The sequence below is a fragment of the Rhea americana genome, unplaced genomic scaffold (genome assembly GCF_003343005.1).
Source record: "Rhea americana isolate MKP2758 unplaced genomic scaffold, rheAme1 scaffold_85, whole genome shotgun sequence".
Classification (NCBI taxonomy): Eukaryota; Metazoa; Chordata; class Aves; order Rheiformes; family Rheidae; genus Rhea; species Rhea americana.
In genome coordinates, this window is record NW_028187034.1 from 813,260 (window position 1) to 832,859 (window position 19,600).

Below are 19,600 nucleotides of genomic sequence, written 5' to 3' on the forward strand. Positions count from 1 at the left end.
TGTTTTACAATAGAGTGGCCAGTAAGGTTTTGTGTAGCCCCTCTTCCCCCCAAAGTATGGACAAGGATCATACGTTGCAGCCAGACATAGGCAGACCTCATTCTGTGATCTGCACTCCCCCCGGCAGCGCAGGGAGTCAAAACTCTGACTGTGGTCTGAGAGCCTGTCACTGCTCTGAGGATTATTTCCTGTAACTTCTCTGCTATACCCCGCCAGCTGACACATTTAACAGCTTTTTAGTAACCTTCCTCACTGAATCAGTTGTTGTGGCGCAAACATTTTGTTGCATAGCTGGGTTGTTGGGGGGCAATCGCTGGGTGAGGTGCTTTGGTTAACAGAAGGAAGAGATCCACTCTGAACTTCCTCTGTGTGGAGTTTTCCCAGCTTCAAGCTGCTAATTGGTGTTAAGAGCTTGGATACTATAGCTGTGTTTTTTTTTTTTTTTTTTTTTTTTTTTTTTTTTTTTTTTTTGTAGGAATTGAAAGCAGTAGTAAGTATGTTCTTTGGTTATTTCAATAAATTTCATAGCAGTGCTGGAAGCTCCCTTTGCATAATTTGTTCAGTCTTACAAGCAGCATGTAATCTGTCCTGTAAACACTCTTGAGATTTTCTTCCTTATTTTGGTGTTCCTGCAAAAATGCTCTTTATGATGCTCTTTTGATGCTCCTTTTCTCGACTTTCCTAAACTTAAAGGCCTCTATATTATACCTACATATGAATATCCCTCTAAGCTCCCACCTATTCCATGTTCTTTAATTCTCACTTTTCAGAAGTGGAGGATGACATGTTAGAAGTAGACACTGAGCAAAGAGTACCTTTGTGGCTTACTGAGAGACTGTTTTACTGCTGCTAATAATAGCTGTCACATTGACTATGGGCAGTTTAAAGCTAGGATTGTGTCTTCAGGACTGACACGTGACTGTGAATCTACCTACCATGGTTACAAACACTGTCACCACTTAGCTATCTCACTGCCTCTTCGCTGGAGGGAAAGATAGAATGGAAATGCGACTGCCCTTCACTTGCTTCAGTGTATTAGCAAAAGTCCACTTCCATTCAGAGCTGGAATGAACCTTCCACTGTGTATTAAATGCAGGGGCACCTGCTGCTACCTGCTGTCTTTTCTGTGCCCTTCAGCAGAGAATTGAGGCAGCAGTCACATTTTAAACATCTGCAGAACTTGCCTGCCGGTCTGAAGTTAGGGGTCAGGCAGGCCATTCTGGACTGCAGGGTTTTTTGGGGGGTTTGCTGACTGATCTGTTACACAGCATAATATTAGTTATATATTTATGGCTATGATAGCACTTAGGGAACACGGTGAACATCACAGCCTCATTTGTTTACATCTTTCCTCCTGGAAAAATGTAATAAAGTGTCTTGGAGACCTGTAGACTAGTTTTGAAAACAGGTGAGTAAGCAAAGAGAAAGGAAGTAAAAGGTAGTAGATAGATGTGTGGGATCAGAGTTTAAAGAATTCAAGGGAATTTTATGTGCTTTTTGTGTGTAATTTCAGTTTGGGGGATCAGCTGTGGGGGAACTCATTTCTAATGTACAGGAATATGATGACTATGGCTTAAATTTGTAACTTTTTTATAAGTAGAAGTAGAATTGTAATAGAATTTATACTTAAACTGTAAAGAGGTGGCAGATTTGCAATACAGAGGCAGGGATCTTTGAACCTCAAAGGTCATGCTTGTGGCATGTGTTCTCTGCAAACTTTGAGAAAACAGCAAAGATCTTTCTCACTAACTTGAATTTTAATTGTAGGGAAATTCCTTGTAGCATCCACCAGAAGTTCTTGCTAGAAGAGGCTGCTGGATTTTGGAGATTAGTTGGTGGCAGGCAGGCTAGCCAGATAGGGAAAGCCCTGAGTCTATATTTTGCCTGTAATGTCCTGTGAATAACTGTCAAGACAGTCAATCAAACTGAAGCTTGGAGAGAGATGCTCTAGCCAGCTAGTTTGAAGTTATGATGACCAGCTTTCTGTATTCTCTATATAACAAGCTAATTACTTCTTCCAAAGAACTGTTGTATTTAAATCTGTCTTCTTTTAACCACTTTCCAAAAAACTATTTTCTCTAGTTTGCATTTGGTTTCAATAAACCAAACTTTTATATGTGGTTAAGAATATGAAACAGTCTTGGAAATGTAGAATTATTCCACATTTAAGTGGAAAACCCAGTAATACAGCTCATATATGGAAATATCACAGCTTTTGCCACAGAAATTCTTTGGTATCTTGACCATTAGATGATTTCTGTGAAGGAAGCTTTTAGCTTTTATCTGTAGAGGGTGCCCTGTGGTAGAAGGAAGGCTGAAGCACTGGGCCAATGTGGTCTCCGAGAAATATGTGAGGAAGTTTTGGTTTCTGAGAATTCGTTAGTACACTGGAGCTGAAATTGCAGTGCAAGAGGTGAGCTGTAAAGGAAAAATACTACACTGTATTTCTTCTTATAGCTGAAAGAAGCACAGAAACATTTTCTTATCAACTTTAGTATTATAAAGTTGTCTAATCAAAACTGTGTTTTATGAATATGTCTTGGCACTGGAGACTTGACTTTTTTTTCTGTTTAATGAAACACATAAAAACACACTATCCATTAAGAGAAGAAAGCTAGCAAACTCTTGAACTCAGAGTTTTAAATAAAATGAAAAATTGTTCAGATTCTGATTTTTCTAAACAGCATGTTTTCTTTTTTCTGCTGTATCATTTTTCAGAAAAAATATAAATAATTCATGCTTGATCTTTAAGAAAAATAAAAAGATTAGACCTCTTTCTTCTTGCAGGCAGAGAKATATCTATCTTTGCAAGAAAAAAAGGAAAAGGCTGCAAGCTTATTTTTCCCTTGTGCAACTTACCTTTTGTGCTGTCACATTAGTAGACAGCTGTAGATCTGATTGCCAGGATATGTCTGCTCATTTATTTTTTTTCCTTTATTTGTCCCTGTATGCCACATCATATCAAATTAGCTCGGAAGATTTCTTTCAAGGTTCTTTGCAAGGTTCAGGGCATTACTAGTTCCTTCTTGTTGTTTCATGGAAACATATAGATCAGTATAGATGTCACTGAAGTTTATGTGGAGAGTTTGCTGTTGGGAAATTCTCTGTGAAATCAGAAAACTTTTTCCCCCAATATTTCTCTCTGAGCTATAGATAGCAATAAGGGATATACAGATGGCACCAACAAGCAGTGATTACAGAAAATATTTATCTTCTCGTGTCAATTTTATGTAGACTTTTCTACATAATATTTTGTTACAGGTCTTCTAGTTGGAGCATGCATGGTAGCCAGATTACATAGATATGGATATGTGCTTAGTTATGCACATGCTCAATTTTTACCTAACCAGTATTTCTGGGACTAAATGATTTTATAAGAATCAGTACATTGCACAGAAAGAAAACCAACTTTTCCTGTTGACAAGCTTGTTGCACGCTTTTGCATGTTGGATATCTTACTAAATATACCCGATTACATGTATAGCAAATTAATTTCTTGAAGTCCTGTTTTAACAGTTCCAATGAGTGCTGGAGTACTCTGTACCAAGATTTTATGATAAAAGTGGGTTTCTAGTCTATCAATAGATAACCTTACTAATAGTAATATATTTGTGTGAAAGATTTTAAAATGAAGTTTAACATCAACATTAAAGAAGACAAAAGCTGACGTTGCATTAAAAAGTAGCAGTGATTAAAATTGCATTAACCCCCCTTAATTTTACATGTTTAATGGAAATGTTGAGAGTTAAATTATGAAGGAGGACCATAAAGGCAAGTGCTGTGAGATACACAGAAACAGCTAGGGTTTGTTTTAAAACAGCATAAAAAGAACTCCACAAAATTCAAGGTAATTTTTGGATCTCAGTTATATCAACAGTTCTGCATCTATTTAGATTTGTACGTATGATTAATGCCCATGAAATMAGCACGTATAATTGCTTGCAAAATTGAGGACTGAGAGTGTGAGCTTCTAAGACTGTGGGTGAGGTCTCGGTTTGCCTGGGTGCACTTAGAAGCCCAGTGCCGGCTGCAGCCTTGATGAACCACCAAAGAGGAGAAGCTCCTCTTTCCTGTGGAGAGGTCAGCTCAAATTAGGTTGTGCTACTTYGGCCGTGCTGCTGGTTTTGTTGGCTTTGTAACATAACGTTACAACAAAGGTAAAATTACTGTAAATGGTGAATTTATATCTTCTAAATTCAGTTTTTAATTAGCATTACTTGGTATTGAAGCCTCAGGAATGACCTGGCCAGGTAGCTTGTTTCTCTATGCGAAGAGTGTGAGGCACTTGGTATTATCTTGTGGTAATATTTGGAGATGGAAATACCCCCTTTTGCTTTTGATTGTGTTGCTTCTGATTTCATATTCTTTTGGGGTCATTTTCTTCTGTAGGGTAGGATCTTTGATACTGCTAAAATAACATTTTTGAAGAATCTGTATTTGTCTGTCTCCACTAAATTCACTGCTTAATGACTCATAACATTGATTTCTTAAAAAAAAACAGTACATGTCAGTGAGTCAGCATCCTTTGAAAACATTTGAAAAACTGATTCATTCTTCGTATTTCTCTTTCAACAGTGTTTTCCCAACAAGTAACACTTAAAGGGAATATTGTCCTCTAGCTGTTTTTTGCTTCTAGTAGTCAAAACTAATTCTTTGAAACAGTGCATCTAATTTATCAGCAGGTATGTTTGAATTGCATGTCGTGTTAATGATTTTATATTAGCCCAAGAACATTTTAGGCTGTAGAAAACTGTAGAAACTTTGAAGAGGGCGATTTTATCAAGGAAAAAATGGCTCCTCTTTTCCTGAGGGTGAGAGTCAATTTATTTTCCTCATCTTTTTGTGTTCTTAAATGTCCAGCTGAGATGGCTAGACTTACTCCTTTTCTGTACTTTCCAGCTACTTTTTAAAAGCTTCTGGGCATTTGAGAGCCTGAAGGTTTTTGGAAGTGCTGGATAGAAAAGAGCTAGTATTATGTGACCCACATTATATCCCTGGATTACTATTAGCACATCCGCTGTGAAATGTTTTGAAAGTTGTGGCTTTGGAAGTGAAGGATCTGTTCTGTTTTTTGAGAAGCTCTTGAGAGAGATTTTAAGTCTACATCAGGCTGAATTGTACTCCTGTTCTCATCTCTACAGGTTTTTAATGCTTGCAAGAAGTTACTAAGAGGATAAGAAAGAAAAGATGGTTGTGAAAAAAGTTTCAAGTCCTCTATACTACATCTGCCTTTGATGCAGCTGTATGGCTTTCCTTGGTTAAGCCTCCTGTTTGGCTTTGTGTCTAGGATGTTCTCTGTTGCACAAGCAGAGCTGGGAATGGAGGCTATCAGTATTCATAAATATTCACTAAAATGGTAAGAAACGCCTGCTCACCTAAGCATATTGCAGTAGGACGTGTGAATTTCTACAGTGCTGCTAAGAAATCCACTTTCATCATTCACGTGATCTGTAATAAGGAAGCACTCCTGATCCTGGTTTTGTTTTCTGTTCAGGATTTGCTCCCCTTTGGTTGTAGGGAGAGTGATCGCAGTCCCACTTCTCACAAAGAGAAGAGCATGACATGAATATAAATAAGTGGGTTTTGCCTCTAGTGTAGAAGGTTCTTGTAACAGTTTAAGAGACTAAAACAAATTCTCTTTCTCTTCTTTACCACTGCACCCCCTTTTTCTCCTTAGCAGGATTGCTAAGGAAGGGACGAAGAAACTGCCTGCATTTGAATAGCAGCCGTTGTTGCTGCAGCAGAGAAAAGCGGTAGTGGAACGTGAGTTAGTCTCAAATAGTAAAGAAAGACACTTCTGCTTAACTACCCCTTTGCTCAGGCTCACTCCAAGCCATCCGTTCAAATGCATTCAAAGGAATATAATCACATCGCAGCAATAGCAGATGCTTGCAAATTGTGAGGATCAACAGTGTACCCTGCTGCTTCTCCTTCACCCCCCAAAGGGACACGTTTTTGGCATTCCCTTCCCTGGGTAGCGAACTGCCGTATAATCCCCGCAGTTTGGGTGTCATTTACAGTCTGCTTCACTTAAATGCTTCTCTGTTGACTGCACAGTCTGCTTAAACGCAAAGCCAGCATGTATTCCCCATCAGCAGTTAGTGGATTAAAATGCTGTTATGCTCAGAAAATTGCCTTTAAAAAAAAAGGCCAAGAAAGTTGATTTTTCTTTGTTGTTAACCACCATTCTAGCAAATTCCATGTGGTATGGGGCATGCTGTTGACAGTGCAAGAAAAATGCAGTTTTGGAGGGGAAAAAAATTGTTTAACCTCAGCAATTTGAGAGTTATTTTCAGAATTGATTTTTACCATTGTGTACTCACTCATTGATCACAGGCTACCGTAGCTGAAATATTTTTTGCAGATTCTTGTTGACGCTACAAAAAAATCTGTAATTCTAACTGCCCTTTGCTTCTTCGGTATATAAAGATTTTGTAATTGGAACTGAGCAGATGCTGCTCCTGCTGATATACGAACCTGAATCTAAGCTGGCTTCCCATCGAAGCACGAAAGTGCTAGTACGAGTCAACGTTTGTTTTTAAGCCAGCGTAGTTGAAAAATGCTCAGAGACCATTTCTGGAGTGAGAGGAMGGTTTTTCTCACTACGTCTCCAAGCAATTGAACTTGGTTATAAATTGAGGGTGCAACTTCCCATTCAAACCAATGGCAAATGTGCTGCATATTCCACAGCTGAATTTGGTGTTGGCTCCTGGCCAAATGAAACTATTTAATACCTCAGAAATTAGGAAAAAATGCTCTTCTCAATGTAATTACAATGTCTGTAGGTGTCTGAGTTATAAATGTAGCAGTGGCCTCACCTGCCAAAGCAACAGTTAACATAAYACTGCTGTGTTTCAGAGGCCAGTGTTACACACCAAGCTATGATGATTTTGTTCAGTAAATATTCCTATGTTGTCAAAGGCTTTACTTTTGGTTGCATGTTATGATGAAGTTGGCTGCATGTATGCTATTGGTTTAGTCTAATGGTGTTATACAGAGAGTACAGAAAAATTGAAAAATAAACGTTTGGGCTGAAAATGGTGGCCTAGTGCCACCGTGCTTCAGCTGCAGTCCTGCTGAGCCAAGTCAGAGCTGGTCAGTGCTAAGCCAGTGAAAATTCACCTAGAAGACCTTGGGTGGTACGGAGGGGGAGAGGTGTTGATGTACTAAGGGGCAGGCTTCCATTGCAGCTCATGCTATGTTAGTGCTTTCTTGTGAAGTAAATGGGTGCTGTAGCACAGAGCTTTCAGATGTGGTGTGCAGGGGTGCTGAGCAGCTTAAATAAATGACCGTGAACCTTTATGAATATTGAAGTGCATAGTTTGCCTTTTACTGCTTTTTACTTGTGTTTGCACTCTCCTCAGCTTAGCTAATGAAGTTAGGCTAATTTCCCTTGTTCTTTGGTAGTTTCGCTTTCTAGTCATCTAGGTTACTGAGTGGGTTACGGCGATGAATTTTTCTATCAGGCAAACCGCTTTCACTGCATTTACAAAATCAGTAAGTCATGTCTGCAAGCATACAGCCTTACTAGTTCCTAGGCACAGTTTACGTCTAAATGGCCTTTGCACTCTTCCTTCTTGCACTGGTAGCCTGGACTGAATTCCAGCGTAGGCTGTATGTTCTGCCTCCCTCAGTTCCTCTAGGGAGTTTCATTTGGCTCTGCGAGTCTTCCTCGCTTCCTATTCTGCAGTACGGCTAGTGCAGAAAGTGTYGTAATCCACTCTGTGGGTGTACTTGGTCGTTACCGTGGTTAGGTGACTTCGTGTGTCTTTGGGGATGCCTCAGAAGAAAAAGCTGTGCAAAAATGTGAAATTTTCTTTGGCAATAAGTCTGAATTCAGCATATGTTAGGCTTTGCCACCAACTGTAGTCAGAACAGAATTGCATTTCTCTCTGCTGCTTCTCGTGAAACAGGAAATGCAGAATTTTTGTTGTTGTTGAAAACCTATCGTAGTGTGTGGCATATTTCCCAAGATGAGAGCGTTCTTTCTGTTAACATGTTTTCTTTGAGAGGCAGAGGTTGCAGTGTAGTTTCTGTAGTAGTTCTAGTCACAGTATTAAGCATGAAATGTGGCTTAGAAGTGGAAAGGCTTTCAGTTACGCGTGTGTCAGGGGAGACACACTGTAGTAGGTTTAGATCACAAGTTGCAAAAAAACAGCTTAGCTCACCRTAACCATTTGTTTTCGCTACTGCTTACTACCAGTGCACCTGTACTTCTGCTGGAGCTGCAAGGGAAGAGTGTCCTGCAAGTGCCCGTATGGGCACAGCCTCAGCACGCGCTGCTCCGAGCTGCCAGCAGCCATGAGTAGGCGAACAGTAAGCTCTGCTCTTGGAGAGTGTCTGTGGGTTCACTATTAAAGCAGTTCTATGGTGTGATGAACAGAAAATAGTAAGTCTTGCTATGTCTCACTAACAGTACTACTCTGTTGATAGTAGCTGCGCTGCAATGTTGTCTGTTAGCACACACCCACGCAAGCGCTTCTCTACCCCTCTCTACACTGCTGCCAGCAGCCGTCTCTGCCATATTCCAGATTTCTCTGGAATGTTTTAATAATTCTTGAAATAGTTCATTCGAGATCTAAAAACTTTGTGCAGACTTTAGTTAGATTTCAGAATTTTTCTGCTTGTGAAATAAATCAAAGATTCCAAATTTGTGGTAGGAAAAACAGACAGGCATTCGAAGCTCATAACATGCTTCACAGATTATGGCACAAGTTGCATAAAGAGGCAAATAAGAGAGTCCTATTATAAAACTTATTTTCTAGCCAGCAGATACATACTGTCTTTTATGTGACCTTTTTATTTTCCTAAATTGAAAATTAATTTAGAATTTAAGTGCTCTGGTAAAGGAAACCAAAAAATGTTGGTTTGTGATTGAAAGAGCTACACCCCAGTCTGTCTTTGAGTAACTTTGAATTTCTCTCGTTATCCTAGACTTTTGGCTGAGCTCCATGTACAACAGCCTTGGATTGGCTCTTGGGACATCTGTTAATCTATATATAGGATTCACACACTTGCACACGTAAACAGGTGATCTCCTAAATATATGAAATGGCGTTTGGAACTCCAAGTACTTATTTAAGCCAAAGTGAATTCAGGAGTGAACTGAATTAAACCTTTTTGCCCTCCTCCCTGTCCCTGTACTGAACTGTGTTGGAGAAAAAGTGCATTATGTGCTGGTAATCACTTGCACTTAGTATCTACACATATAGGTTCATAAATCCTAAGAAATACTTAGTGCCAATTAAAAATATCATGAAAATGACCTTTTCCTATTCCGAAATTTAGTCCTCTTCACAGTTTGTAATTTCTTGCCATGGAGGGACATAGTGATTGAGAAGAAAAGATACATTTAATGAGTAGAGAAGAAGGGTAATAGATGGTAGCTGATCTATATAAATAAGTTGTATTTAGAAAATTAATAACAGAAGCTGAAGTCAGGAAGAGAATTTTAAATCATTTGAAAAAATCTCTGGTTATGTTGCTGAGACTCATTGCTAATAAATCTGGGAATAGTCAGGAGACTTCAGAAGAGTGCAAGAGAAGTGACATTTTGCATCACTAGTGAAAAAGTGTAAGTGGGGTAAAAAGTGGATAATCTAATATCAGTTCCATGAAGAAACTATGGAAAAATTGATAAAGAATTTCGATGGTGTAAGAATAGAAGCATAATTCTGCTATTTAGCATTTCAGTTTTTGAAAAACAGGTCTGCTAAAACACTTGTTTTGATTAGAAATTTGATTGTTATAGGTGTTGTCTGATATAAGGTCTTTAACTTCTTAGTGCAGTATATCTGATTTAAAAAATATCTCTGAATTAAACTAAGTACTACTTAATGGATTGAGAACTGACTGTAATCAAAGAAAGTAAAGTTTTTCTAGTTGGGATGAGCCTGGTGGGTCTGGAAATAAATGTAGGATGATTGCTAGTAAAGTGGTGGGTGGAAGGCAGAGATAATTTTAATGTCAATTAAAAAAAATGTTCAGATCATTTAGGCAAACTGAGACTAGTTGTGCAAAATACGAGCAAATGCAGCTGAATGCAGAGTTATACGCCAAAGGAGCTGGAAATGCAGGTGATACCTGCATGGGGGAGTTTTTTCTCTGAAAATCAGTGACCCTGAGAGGGCAAAGGTAAGTAGCCCTAGCGAGGTCAACAGTAGGTATAGTAGGAAGTAGTTGGAAAGGTAAGTAGTCCTAGCAAGTCACTATGGCAGTGCTGTGGCAAAAAGGGCTAATAAATACATTGCTAGAGGTATAAGTGGGAAGAAATGAGTAATAAGGAGATTATCTGCATGTAACGTAGGGGAGACTGATGCTATAGGTCTGTGCCTAGTTTGTCCACATTTAGTGATACTTGCTGCTTCAGGACATGGAAACAAGTCTTCCCCCCTCCCCTCAATGACTCAAGAGTGGAAAAAGTGCTCCATAGTGAGAGATTTAATGTGCAGTTACGTACCAGAGCTGCAATTACTTAGTGGTACGCTGCTGCTGGAAAGGGCGGTCTCCCTGCCACCTTATGTTAGCTTTAGCAAATATCTGACTATACAGTCGTCCTGTTCAACACACTAACCTGACAGAAAACTACTCGCTTTTTAGGTTGGCTGTGTTTTCTGCCGGGTTACTGAGTCCAGTCACCAGTTGGCTGAGCATGAGAACGGATGGTGGGAGGGAGAGATTGACCCTGTGTGCCAGCAAGCTGTTAGATCAACTCAGTTAACATCTATGTAGGCTCCTAAGGTGCGTTTCCATGGCGACTTGATTCAGATTGTCCGCCGTGGTCCCATCCGTTGCGTTGGCACTGGCGTTTGTGTAGCTGTCTCGGCACCTGGTTCAGGCTTCGACCCACCTCAAAACTAATCCAACAAATGAAGAGCTCTGTGAACTGGCCAGCTGTGAGACCATGTTAACGCTCATGCCAGCCCAAAAGTGGGAGTGTGATTGCACAGCTGGGTGGGAGGAAGAGTCTGGGACTGCCACTTCTGTTTGCAGTTTTGCAGCCAGGCGAAGGGCCTGTTCCTTCCCCTGTGCAATCCCTCCTCCCATCTCTGGCTCCTGTCTGACCCAGCACGGAATTAGTGTAGTGCTCTAACTCACTCCCCCTCTCCTTTCCCCTTATTAAAATAAGTCGGTCCCTCCCTAGGATGCATACATTAAGAAATCTCAGTTTAGCTTATGAAAAGGAAATAGCRCCCTGTATACAGAAGTACCTGCACAGGTAGGAAATCTGCTCTGATGGTGAAAAGCCTTTAACAGAAAGATATATCAGGAGCCTACAGAAGTGGAAGCTGGACAAATCCAAGTGAAAATTCAAGTGYGCATTTAAGTGAAAGTGGCTAGCCACTGTGTAAATAACTAAAGAAAAGACAGGATYTTCATCTCCCCTTAACTTCATATGAAGACTAGATGCCTTACTGGAAGGTGTATCTTAATCAAATGCAAGCTGCAGGTAGGAGATGTAAAGAAATAAGTAAAGCATGATGATGTATACAAGTAGATCAAGTGGCATCTTTGCCTTTAGTATTTTGATCCCTACTTTAGGGAAGGTACAGTATAAATTTGGATATAATGTATGAAAGGAATTTTTTGGACAGAAAAGTATTTGAGAAAGGAACTATGACAATTATAATAGGATTGTATAGTAAAACTATAGTTTTGTACACTGGTGGTTCTGTTATATTTGTGTGGACTTCTGTTAACTATACAACAGTCATCAGCTTGACAGAGGAACTAAAATTAAAAAGGCCATGATATTAATTTTATTGTATGTTGTGTTGAGTACCCAACACAATTTTTGATTATACAGACAATCAAAACAGGGTTCAGTATCTGTTGATGTTCACTCAGATTAACTTAAACTGATATRTCCTTATGTGTGCATGTGTGATTTTCTTTTTCCTTTGGTTTTAAAAGTTTCCTTTTATGTGAGAGCTGTCCTTGATTGTTCATAAGAACAATTTCCGAAATACCGTTTTGATTATACAGTTTAAATGAAAACTGTTATTGTAACCTAAATGTTGAAATTATGAGTGTACTAGAGATTTGTATTAGAAACAATTAAATAATTGCATTTCATAAAAAATAATACTTCTGCACCATTTCACTAAAATAAATAGAAAAAATCTTGTGATAAAGGATTCCTTTTGCTATGGAACAAGGGCAGTTCTAGATATATCATATTTCACCTTCATGAGTTGTTTCAGAAAGTAAAAGAATTTCTGAATTGAGAAAGGAGATCAGCCTTGTAATTTAGAGAAATCTTATTGGCCAATAATTTTGTTGTATCGATTTAATCTGCACATGTCAATTAGAGTTTTTGGAGTCTTTTGCAGTTTGGGTGTCACATTGTTTTTACTGGAGTACAGTCAGCCTGGGTTTTTCTTTGTTTGTTTTTTGATATTAATGGTTTGGAAAGAACATGGTGCTCTAGAAAGAATTGAGAAACAGGCCTGGCTTTGCGGATTTTTATCACCCTGCCAAGACCCTTTGCAACTTCCTCTCCTTGTTGCCCGCAGCAGAATACGGAAACCTTACTGCTTAAGGCTACTTCTGCAATTGCGGTAGTGCAGGAGAGTAGGGTGGGAGGGGGTCTTGTTCTGCTGCTGCTCGCTCATGTCGTGGCATCCAAAGAAGAAAACCAGATGCATTTGAAAATGTGTCTTTCGTTGCTTCTCGCACTGATGGGTCTCCTTCTTTTCCCTCTCTCTGCTGTCGTGCAGTGCTGCAGTTGAAGCTCCAGCAGCGACGCACACGGGAGGAGCTGGTGAGCCAAGGGATCATGCCGCGTAAGTACCACTTAAACTTTTTCCTATTTTTAAAAACTATTTTTGAGCAGAGACTGGTTTCTCATATAATTTAAATCATCTAATCGTCCATTTTTGGATGAAAAATATCTTATCTACAAGCCTCACCCTGTTTCACTCAACTTTCTCATTCGTAAGTGTTGGTACTCTAGGTATGGGGCCATCTCTGATACTGAGGAATAGTGTAATGGCTCCAAACCTAGCTGCACTCCAAAACAGTGGTTGTATTCGATCACAGTGGAGAATAAGCTTCTGGAGAACTTGCAATATTAGAAGTACCTTATATACTTGATGTGTGCTTGTATCGCTCTTTTAACAGGCTTCCTGCCTCTGCAGTTTCTGTTCTTGTTTGTCAGCTACCCAGACCTCTGAGGCAGTTGTAACTTTGTATATATACATATTCTACAAACCTGATCAAATCTGGCAGTGTGAGCAGGTTGTTGACCGACAAGAGACCATGCTATAATAGTGTTTGCAGCTTGAAACAGCTAGGAAGAGTCCTATGGCCATCAGCCAGTCCCCTTGCAGCAAGCAGAGGCAAATCTGCAGAGCTGAAAAACTTTAGTGCACCTTTCTGGGTGGACACATAGGATGTACCCTAATGCCAAGTTTTAATATATTCACGGCCAGACTAGTGCATGAGGTTTTTTGTTTTGCTTTTCCCAGTCCCTATGAAAAAGATCTGCGACAAATAGTTTTACTGTGCGTTGATACCTCTGAACTAGATAACATACAGATGACAAATCAAGGCAAGACCAAAGAACAAGTGTTTTATTTTTCAATTCAGTTTCCCTTGTCAGCTTTATTAAAAGGCGGTGGGCCAGCTAAATGTTTTGTTCTCTGAAAAACTTTCCCCCTCTCCCACCTCACACGCCTTACTGGAAAACAAGGTAATGACGAGGAGTTTCTCACTCCTGTTTCTGGGGTGCACATTGGAATATGACGCAGGGATGTGGCTTAGCCTTTGCTAAGTCATATGGTCAGGCTGTTAGTTCTGTCCCTGAATGAAGAGAACCTGTCAGCTGAAGTGGCTCACTGGAAGGTAGTGACATGCCCGAGATGTTTCTAGGACCCTCTTCTTAAAATCCTATCACCAAATTTAAAAGGAAAGATGGGCCTGATGATATAGTAAATAAGTAGAGAGAGGCATACCTCTCTTGTTATTTTTACATGGAGAACTCATGTAGGTGCTTCTACCAAATACACTTACTTGCTTTTAGATGAAAGTATAATATCCCAGTGGCTGGGTGTTTTTGCTAATGCTTCCCAGAAGAAAATGTTCCTGACTTTTTTATGGTCTCCTCCTTTAGATAGATAGGCATGCACATACTATATTAGATTATTTTCAGTACTGGCTTTCTTCAAAGTGTGGCTGGACAAACTTGTGACTCCTGAGAGTGATCTGTTTTGCAGGCCCTTTGAAAATGAGGCCCCTTCAGGTAATTCAAGCAAGGCACCCAGAGTAATTAGTCTTGCAGTTGCTTAAAATGCAGCCTAAATAACTAGTCTTTGCAGACTAGTGCCCTTCCTTGCTTCATTTGTATCTCTTACTTGTGAGCTTTACGACCGACTAAAGAAGAATGCTCAGGGAAATGTCCATGTAAAAATATTGGCAGCACATAAAAGGTCCTTTCTGAAATAGAAATGTCTTGGCAGATCTATTCTAAACATGATTTAAAGCCAGTTCCCTTCAAGTAATGGTATCATTTACCAATACCTGCCATTTGGAAATAACTACACACAGAGATATGTTTAAAACATTATTTGGGCAGACCATTTTTAATGAGAAGATCATATATGAGATAAGTTTTGCTACTTAAAGCAAAAGTCCTGTTTTTAGCCTGAAAATTACTGAAGATGACTAAAGGCCATGTTCCTCTTGAAGGCGTCTCAAAACTGTGACCACTTTGCTTTTACTTTCAGAGCTTCAGAATAGATAGTTTTACTTGTCAGTGGGAATGTCCAAGTTTCTCTGTATTCTTTCATGTCTCTTCCCTTTACACCCTGTGAGAGATTTTAGTTATTTAATTGTATTGTCCTGCCTTCTGCTACTGAATATGGCTATCCTGGATCCCATTTTTCCCTCCAGAGTTCTTTAGTCAGAAAGTGGACAAACSTCATATCAAACTTAAAAAAAAAAATAAAATTAAATCAGAGAATCCACAGGATGAGTTAAATGAGCTGGTGCTCTCTCTCCTTATAAAACGCTGTTTGGCATCCAGCCTGTATTTTCCATCTGAAGAGCCTTGGCACTCTTGAAAGAATGGTGGTAGTTGAGCTTGCATATACATTAGCATTGTAACTTGGGTCAGGAATGTGCTTTTGAAATGAATCTCCTGATTACACCTACCTGCTCGGCTTTGCTTTGCACCAGGAAATGATCACACAGTGCAAGGATTGGATTAAACTGAAATGAAACTAAATTGAAGAATATTCTCTTTCAGCTGATAAATGTTCAGTCCRTGGGACCAGACTAGAGCTTGTCTGAGACAACACTCCTCTAAATATGTGGAGTATGAATGTCAATTCCTCAGCATCAACTGTTTTTCTCTGAAGATTTGCTCCTGTTATGCTGTACTACTTGTTCATTTAGATTTAGCCTTTAATACACTTCAGTTCTTGGATCTTGTAGTTGAACAGACCTGCAAAAATCTATGAACTCTGTATGGAGAGAATAAAAGTTTTTGCTTTACAACATGCAAGCTCACTTTGATACCTTTGGTTTCCCTAATTGCAACGTAAGTCTTAGATAATGTTTGGATTCAACTTGGTGCCCTAAAAAAAGAATTGTATTTCAGGCTTCCTTTAACGAAAGTTTTTTAGACACTGCAAAACTGAGGAGTGGGAGAAGTTATGTTAGTAAAGGGGTTGATGCTCACATTAAAGGAATAGTGAGAATCATATTGCTCCGTCCTTGCTTGTTCAGAACAGAGCCGGGAATTGATTATTTTGTTCCTGTGTGGAATTTTGTTTATATTGTAGAGAGGAAAGGCAAACGTTTCAACATTTTTTACCCAGAACACTTAATCTCACTTGAATACCCTTTCCAGCCTGTCAGCCACCTACAGTAGGGCTATGCTTCATTGTAAAGCAAGCATATTGCAGTAAGAAATAAAGCATTTTTAAGTAGTGATAGAGGATTCAAATAATTGATTTGTATGCTTCATTAATTTTTATTGTTTTTCTAGTTTCACTTTGCTTAAGCTTTTACCAGAGTGGGATTGCTTAGTTGAAGATTAAAATTCTCAATTGCCCATAGAAAAGAGGTGGTGAGCAATTCTTTTTCTGCATCTGACATGCCTGTGATTTGACCTAGGTGATCTGCTTCTAGAAGCAAGAATTATTGAGTCCTTGTATTTACTCAGGTTTTGGCCTATTTTCTAAAGCCCTTAGTAGAGGGCAGATAGTGCCAGCAAACAAACTTCTGAGCTATTTGCATTTTTTTTAGATGTACAGAAGTGATTTTCCTCTTCCCCTCCTGATACACTAGCGAAATAATAGAATATAGATAAGAGAAACACAGCTGAATAAAAATGGCTGTCTGTGTTCGGCTCTGAGCTCTGGCATGCTGTAAAATAACAGATGCTGTCAGTTTTACTGTGTCAAATACAAAGATTAGAGATATTGTAAGTTTTTTTTTTTTTTTTTTTTTTTTTTTTTTTTTTTTTTTGGTGAATATTAAACACCTAGTTTTTCTGCCGTGGAAAGGAATGTTTAACACAGTAGCTAACACGTACAGTAGAAAGACATGTGGAAAGTATCTTCAGCTAAAACGGCAAGAATTTTTAGGGGAAGGACATTTAGCCAATGTGGCAATACTGTGCTTTGCAAAATATGTTGTGCTTTTTCTGTTTTGCAAGGTTTAAAGCTTTGCAGGTCCGTTGTTTTATCAATCTGGATTGTGATCTTTGGCTACTAGCTGCAGACATGAAATATAGCCAAGCAGGCAAGGTTGTCATGTGGCACGGACCTGCAGGAAAGCTGCTGCTCAGGATGTGACCCAAGGTCCACCCAAGTGCAGCAGAAAGAGCGGATTCCGCCTGGAGCGTGCTTTGCGTTGCTCTGGAGCACGGGGGCTTTGTGAATGTCTGAAGGGGGATGCAGGTGGCCTTGGGAAAGGGCATTTCCTTAATCGAAAGCTGAAAGGAAGGTGGCTGCAGTGCGGGGCCAGAATTTCTAGGAGCTGCTTTTTCACCTCAGTATTTTTGGTATTTGCCAACTTTTGTGCCCAGGTCCAACTACTCAGGCTGTGTTTGGATTTTTTTAAGGATGCAGCATATGCGGATGTATGTGGAAGGCAGACTTGGGGGGGGGAGGGAAAAAATGCCATCCTCTCCAGCATACAAGTAAGCCCATGTCCTCCTAAACCTTCTAACTCCTGCTGACTGTTCAGTCTTTTTATCCTATGAACCCTCTTGACTGGTCCTTGCTCTCTTGGGCAGTTTGTGCAGTTCATCTGACACCATTTCTCTACCTCTCCACTAGGSCCAATACAGATTTCTGATGTTTCAACCCTGCTTGTCATGGCATCTACAACTGTCTAGTGTAAACCACTTAAAATGACTGCAAACAGATCCTGCCGTCATGCTGAGGGGTTAGAATGTAGCAGTTGGTATCGAATCTAAAAAGGAGGGATTTTATGATGTTTTTGTAATTTGACAGGTTTTAGAGGCGCCCACTCTGAGCTGGTTTTGTGCTATAGGTTTGATTTAGCAACACTCCAGTGCCATTTTCTCCTTGGACGTGCAGTCTTTTAGCAGCCTGAGTGTATTTTGGAACACGGGATTTCTGAATCTTGTGTTACTGGGCTTCAGATACTCCTAATGAGAGAATACTTCATCCCTGGACTACACCAGGGGAATATGTTCAGTTGTGGCATGTCGCGTGATTAGGAATGGGTGCAAGACAACAGGCAGTATGACAACTRCAATCACATTGGGCCTTTGCTGTCACTGGCTACCTTTTCTTCTAGCCATAAGCGTAGTGGAGACAAGTTAGTATTTGTTGTAAAATTAAAATACAGCATTCCCTCTTTCTGGGCTGTGAAACATCCCTTAGAATTARTGGTACTTAGAACTAAAGGAACTACAGGAAATGCCATTTACTGGGACACTCAGAACATGATTTTAGGATGCAGAACACAGGTTGTGTTTTTGGTCTACCCGTGTTGATTGTCATTTAGGCAAACCTCGCAACTGGTCTTCTGCATCCAGAACAGCCGTCGTCAGAACGTGGCAGTGCTCTTTGAAGTACTGGTTTCTGCAAGGGAAATGCATGTGTTTGTGTTTGCTAACTTGTCATATATGAGTTGCTAAAGTTAAACCATATCTGTAGATCTTAACACTTCCAACTCCAAAATTCGGTCATCCATTCACAACTGTGTTTGTGAAGATTAGCTATGAACACTACTGTTACAGCCTTGGCTGACAGTCCAACTACTGCTCAATTTTTTTCTTAATCTTTTAAAGTAATTTTGTTGTTGAAAATTATGCACCTACAAACTTCATTGTGTAGATATATATTTAATATTTTGTTTCTTGTGCATGTTTTCTTATTAAGCCGACAAATTTAGACATGAAACTTCTCACTCTAACCTGTGGGGCAACAGTTGAGGCAGAGCTGTCATTTGTGGATGTAGTTAGCTCCTGATTCCTGCTACAGTACAGTAGACCGCGCTGAAAAGCTGTCAGGAATGAATGAATGAATAAATAAATAAATAAGTAAACCAGCTGTTTTAATTGTTTATATGTGTCCATTGTGAAATGGGAACATCTTTTAACATAGGTCCTGGAAAGGCAGTAAATAGTTAGAATGTACACAGTTATATAAATGCGTAACATCTTTTGAGGCAGAAAATGTTCTGCAGTTGTGTCCATAATTTTAGGTGCAATTCTCTATGTCTCAACAATATTTTATCTTCTACATAAAGGCTGTTATATAAGATGAACTGCTATGCCTATGTGGAGTTTTACTGATTTAGAAGTGTTTCAGTGTGGCTATGCAGTACACATTTCAGGATTGCTGTCTGTTACATTTGAATTCCAGAAAAATCAGCTCCTTAAATCTCCTGAAAGTGCACTTCCTGTTTTACATGTGTGTGCTATGTATAGGCTGTCATCTTTCTTTCACTACTTTACATACCAGATCTTGGAAGCAAGAGTACCTCTTATTTTCTTAAAGAATTTTTATACCATGAAAAATACAAATTTATACGTCCCAACCATCTAGTGCCTGCTATTCTGCCCATTAATGACTGCTTCTCTTTCATATCCTTTTTTTTCCACAAAACAAACTGAAATTGTACTTTCATTTAGGATCAGGGGTTAAAGACAAACATAGGGACTGAAACTGTTGTTGCTCTCAGGCTTGTTTAATAAAATATCTAAACTCAAGTTTTTAAGGCATAAAAATAACTTTTTAAATACTTGATTTAATCTCTGAAACCCTGTTATTTCCTGGTTCGTTGTATATAGAATCTCAAATATAGAGGCTGTAAGGAAGATTTTGGTGTACTTGATGTTGTGTTCTTAGAGTAAGACTATAACATTAAGTAAGTATCTGAAAAGAAAGCTTTAGAGAGCAGTTCTCCAGCTGTGTTTCTGTTAGTGACTTATAGCACAGAAATCTGTAACTGTTTTAATTTTATAATTTAACTGTAACTTGTCTTCTGGGAATTATTTGCTATTTCTTTACTCTTTGATCTCCTCTCTCGAAGAACAGTTTCAGTGCCTGGAGGCTGATTCCAGGTATGCAGAAGGAGTCTGTACATTTAAGCTGAAAGCCTCATTACGAGCGGC

At 39.3% G+C, this 19,600-nt stretch overlaps 1 protein-coding gene across 10 annotated transcripts in view; it reads left to right on the plus strand.

Moving 5' to 3' along the window:
• Positions 1–19,600, plus strand: part of MRTFA (myocardin related transcription factor A) — a 96,605-nt gene that overhangs the window by 54,604 nt on the left and 22,401 nt on the right. For 9 of the 10 annotated variants that reach the window (XM_085323590.1, XM_085323588.1, XM_085323582.1 and 6 more), the window contains one exon: positions 12,720–12,785. The exons of the other annotated variant lie outside the window; for it this stretch is intronic. In XM_085323590.1, the coding sequence (XP_085179716.1) occupies positions 12,779–12,785 (7 nt within the window). In that variant the 5' untranslated portion in view covers positions 12,720–12,778. The remainder of the gene's footprint in view (positions 1–12,719; positions 12,786–19,600) is intronic. 10 annotated transcript variants of the gene reach the window in all.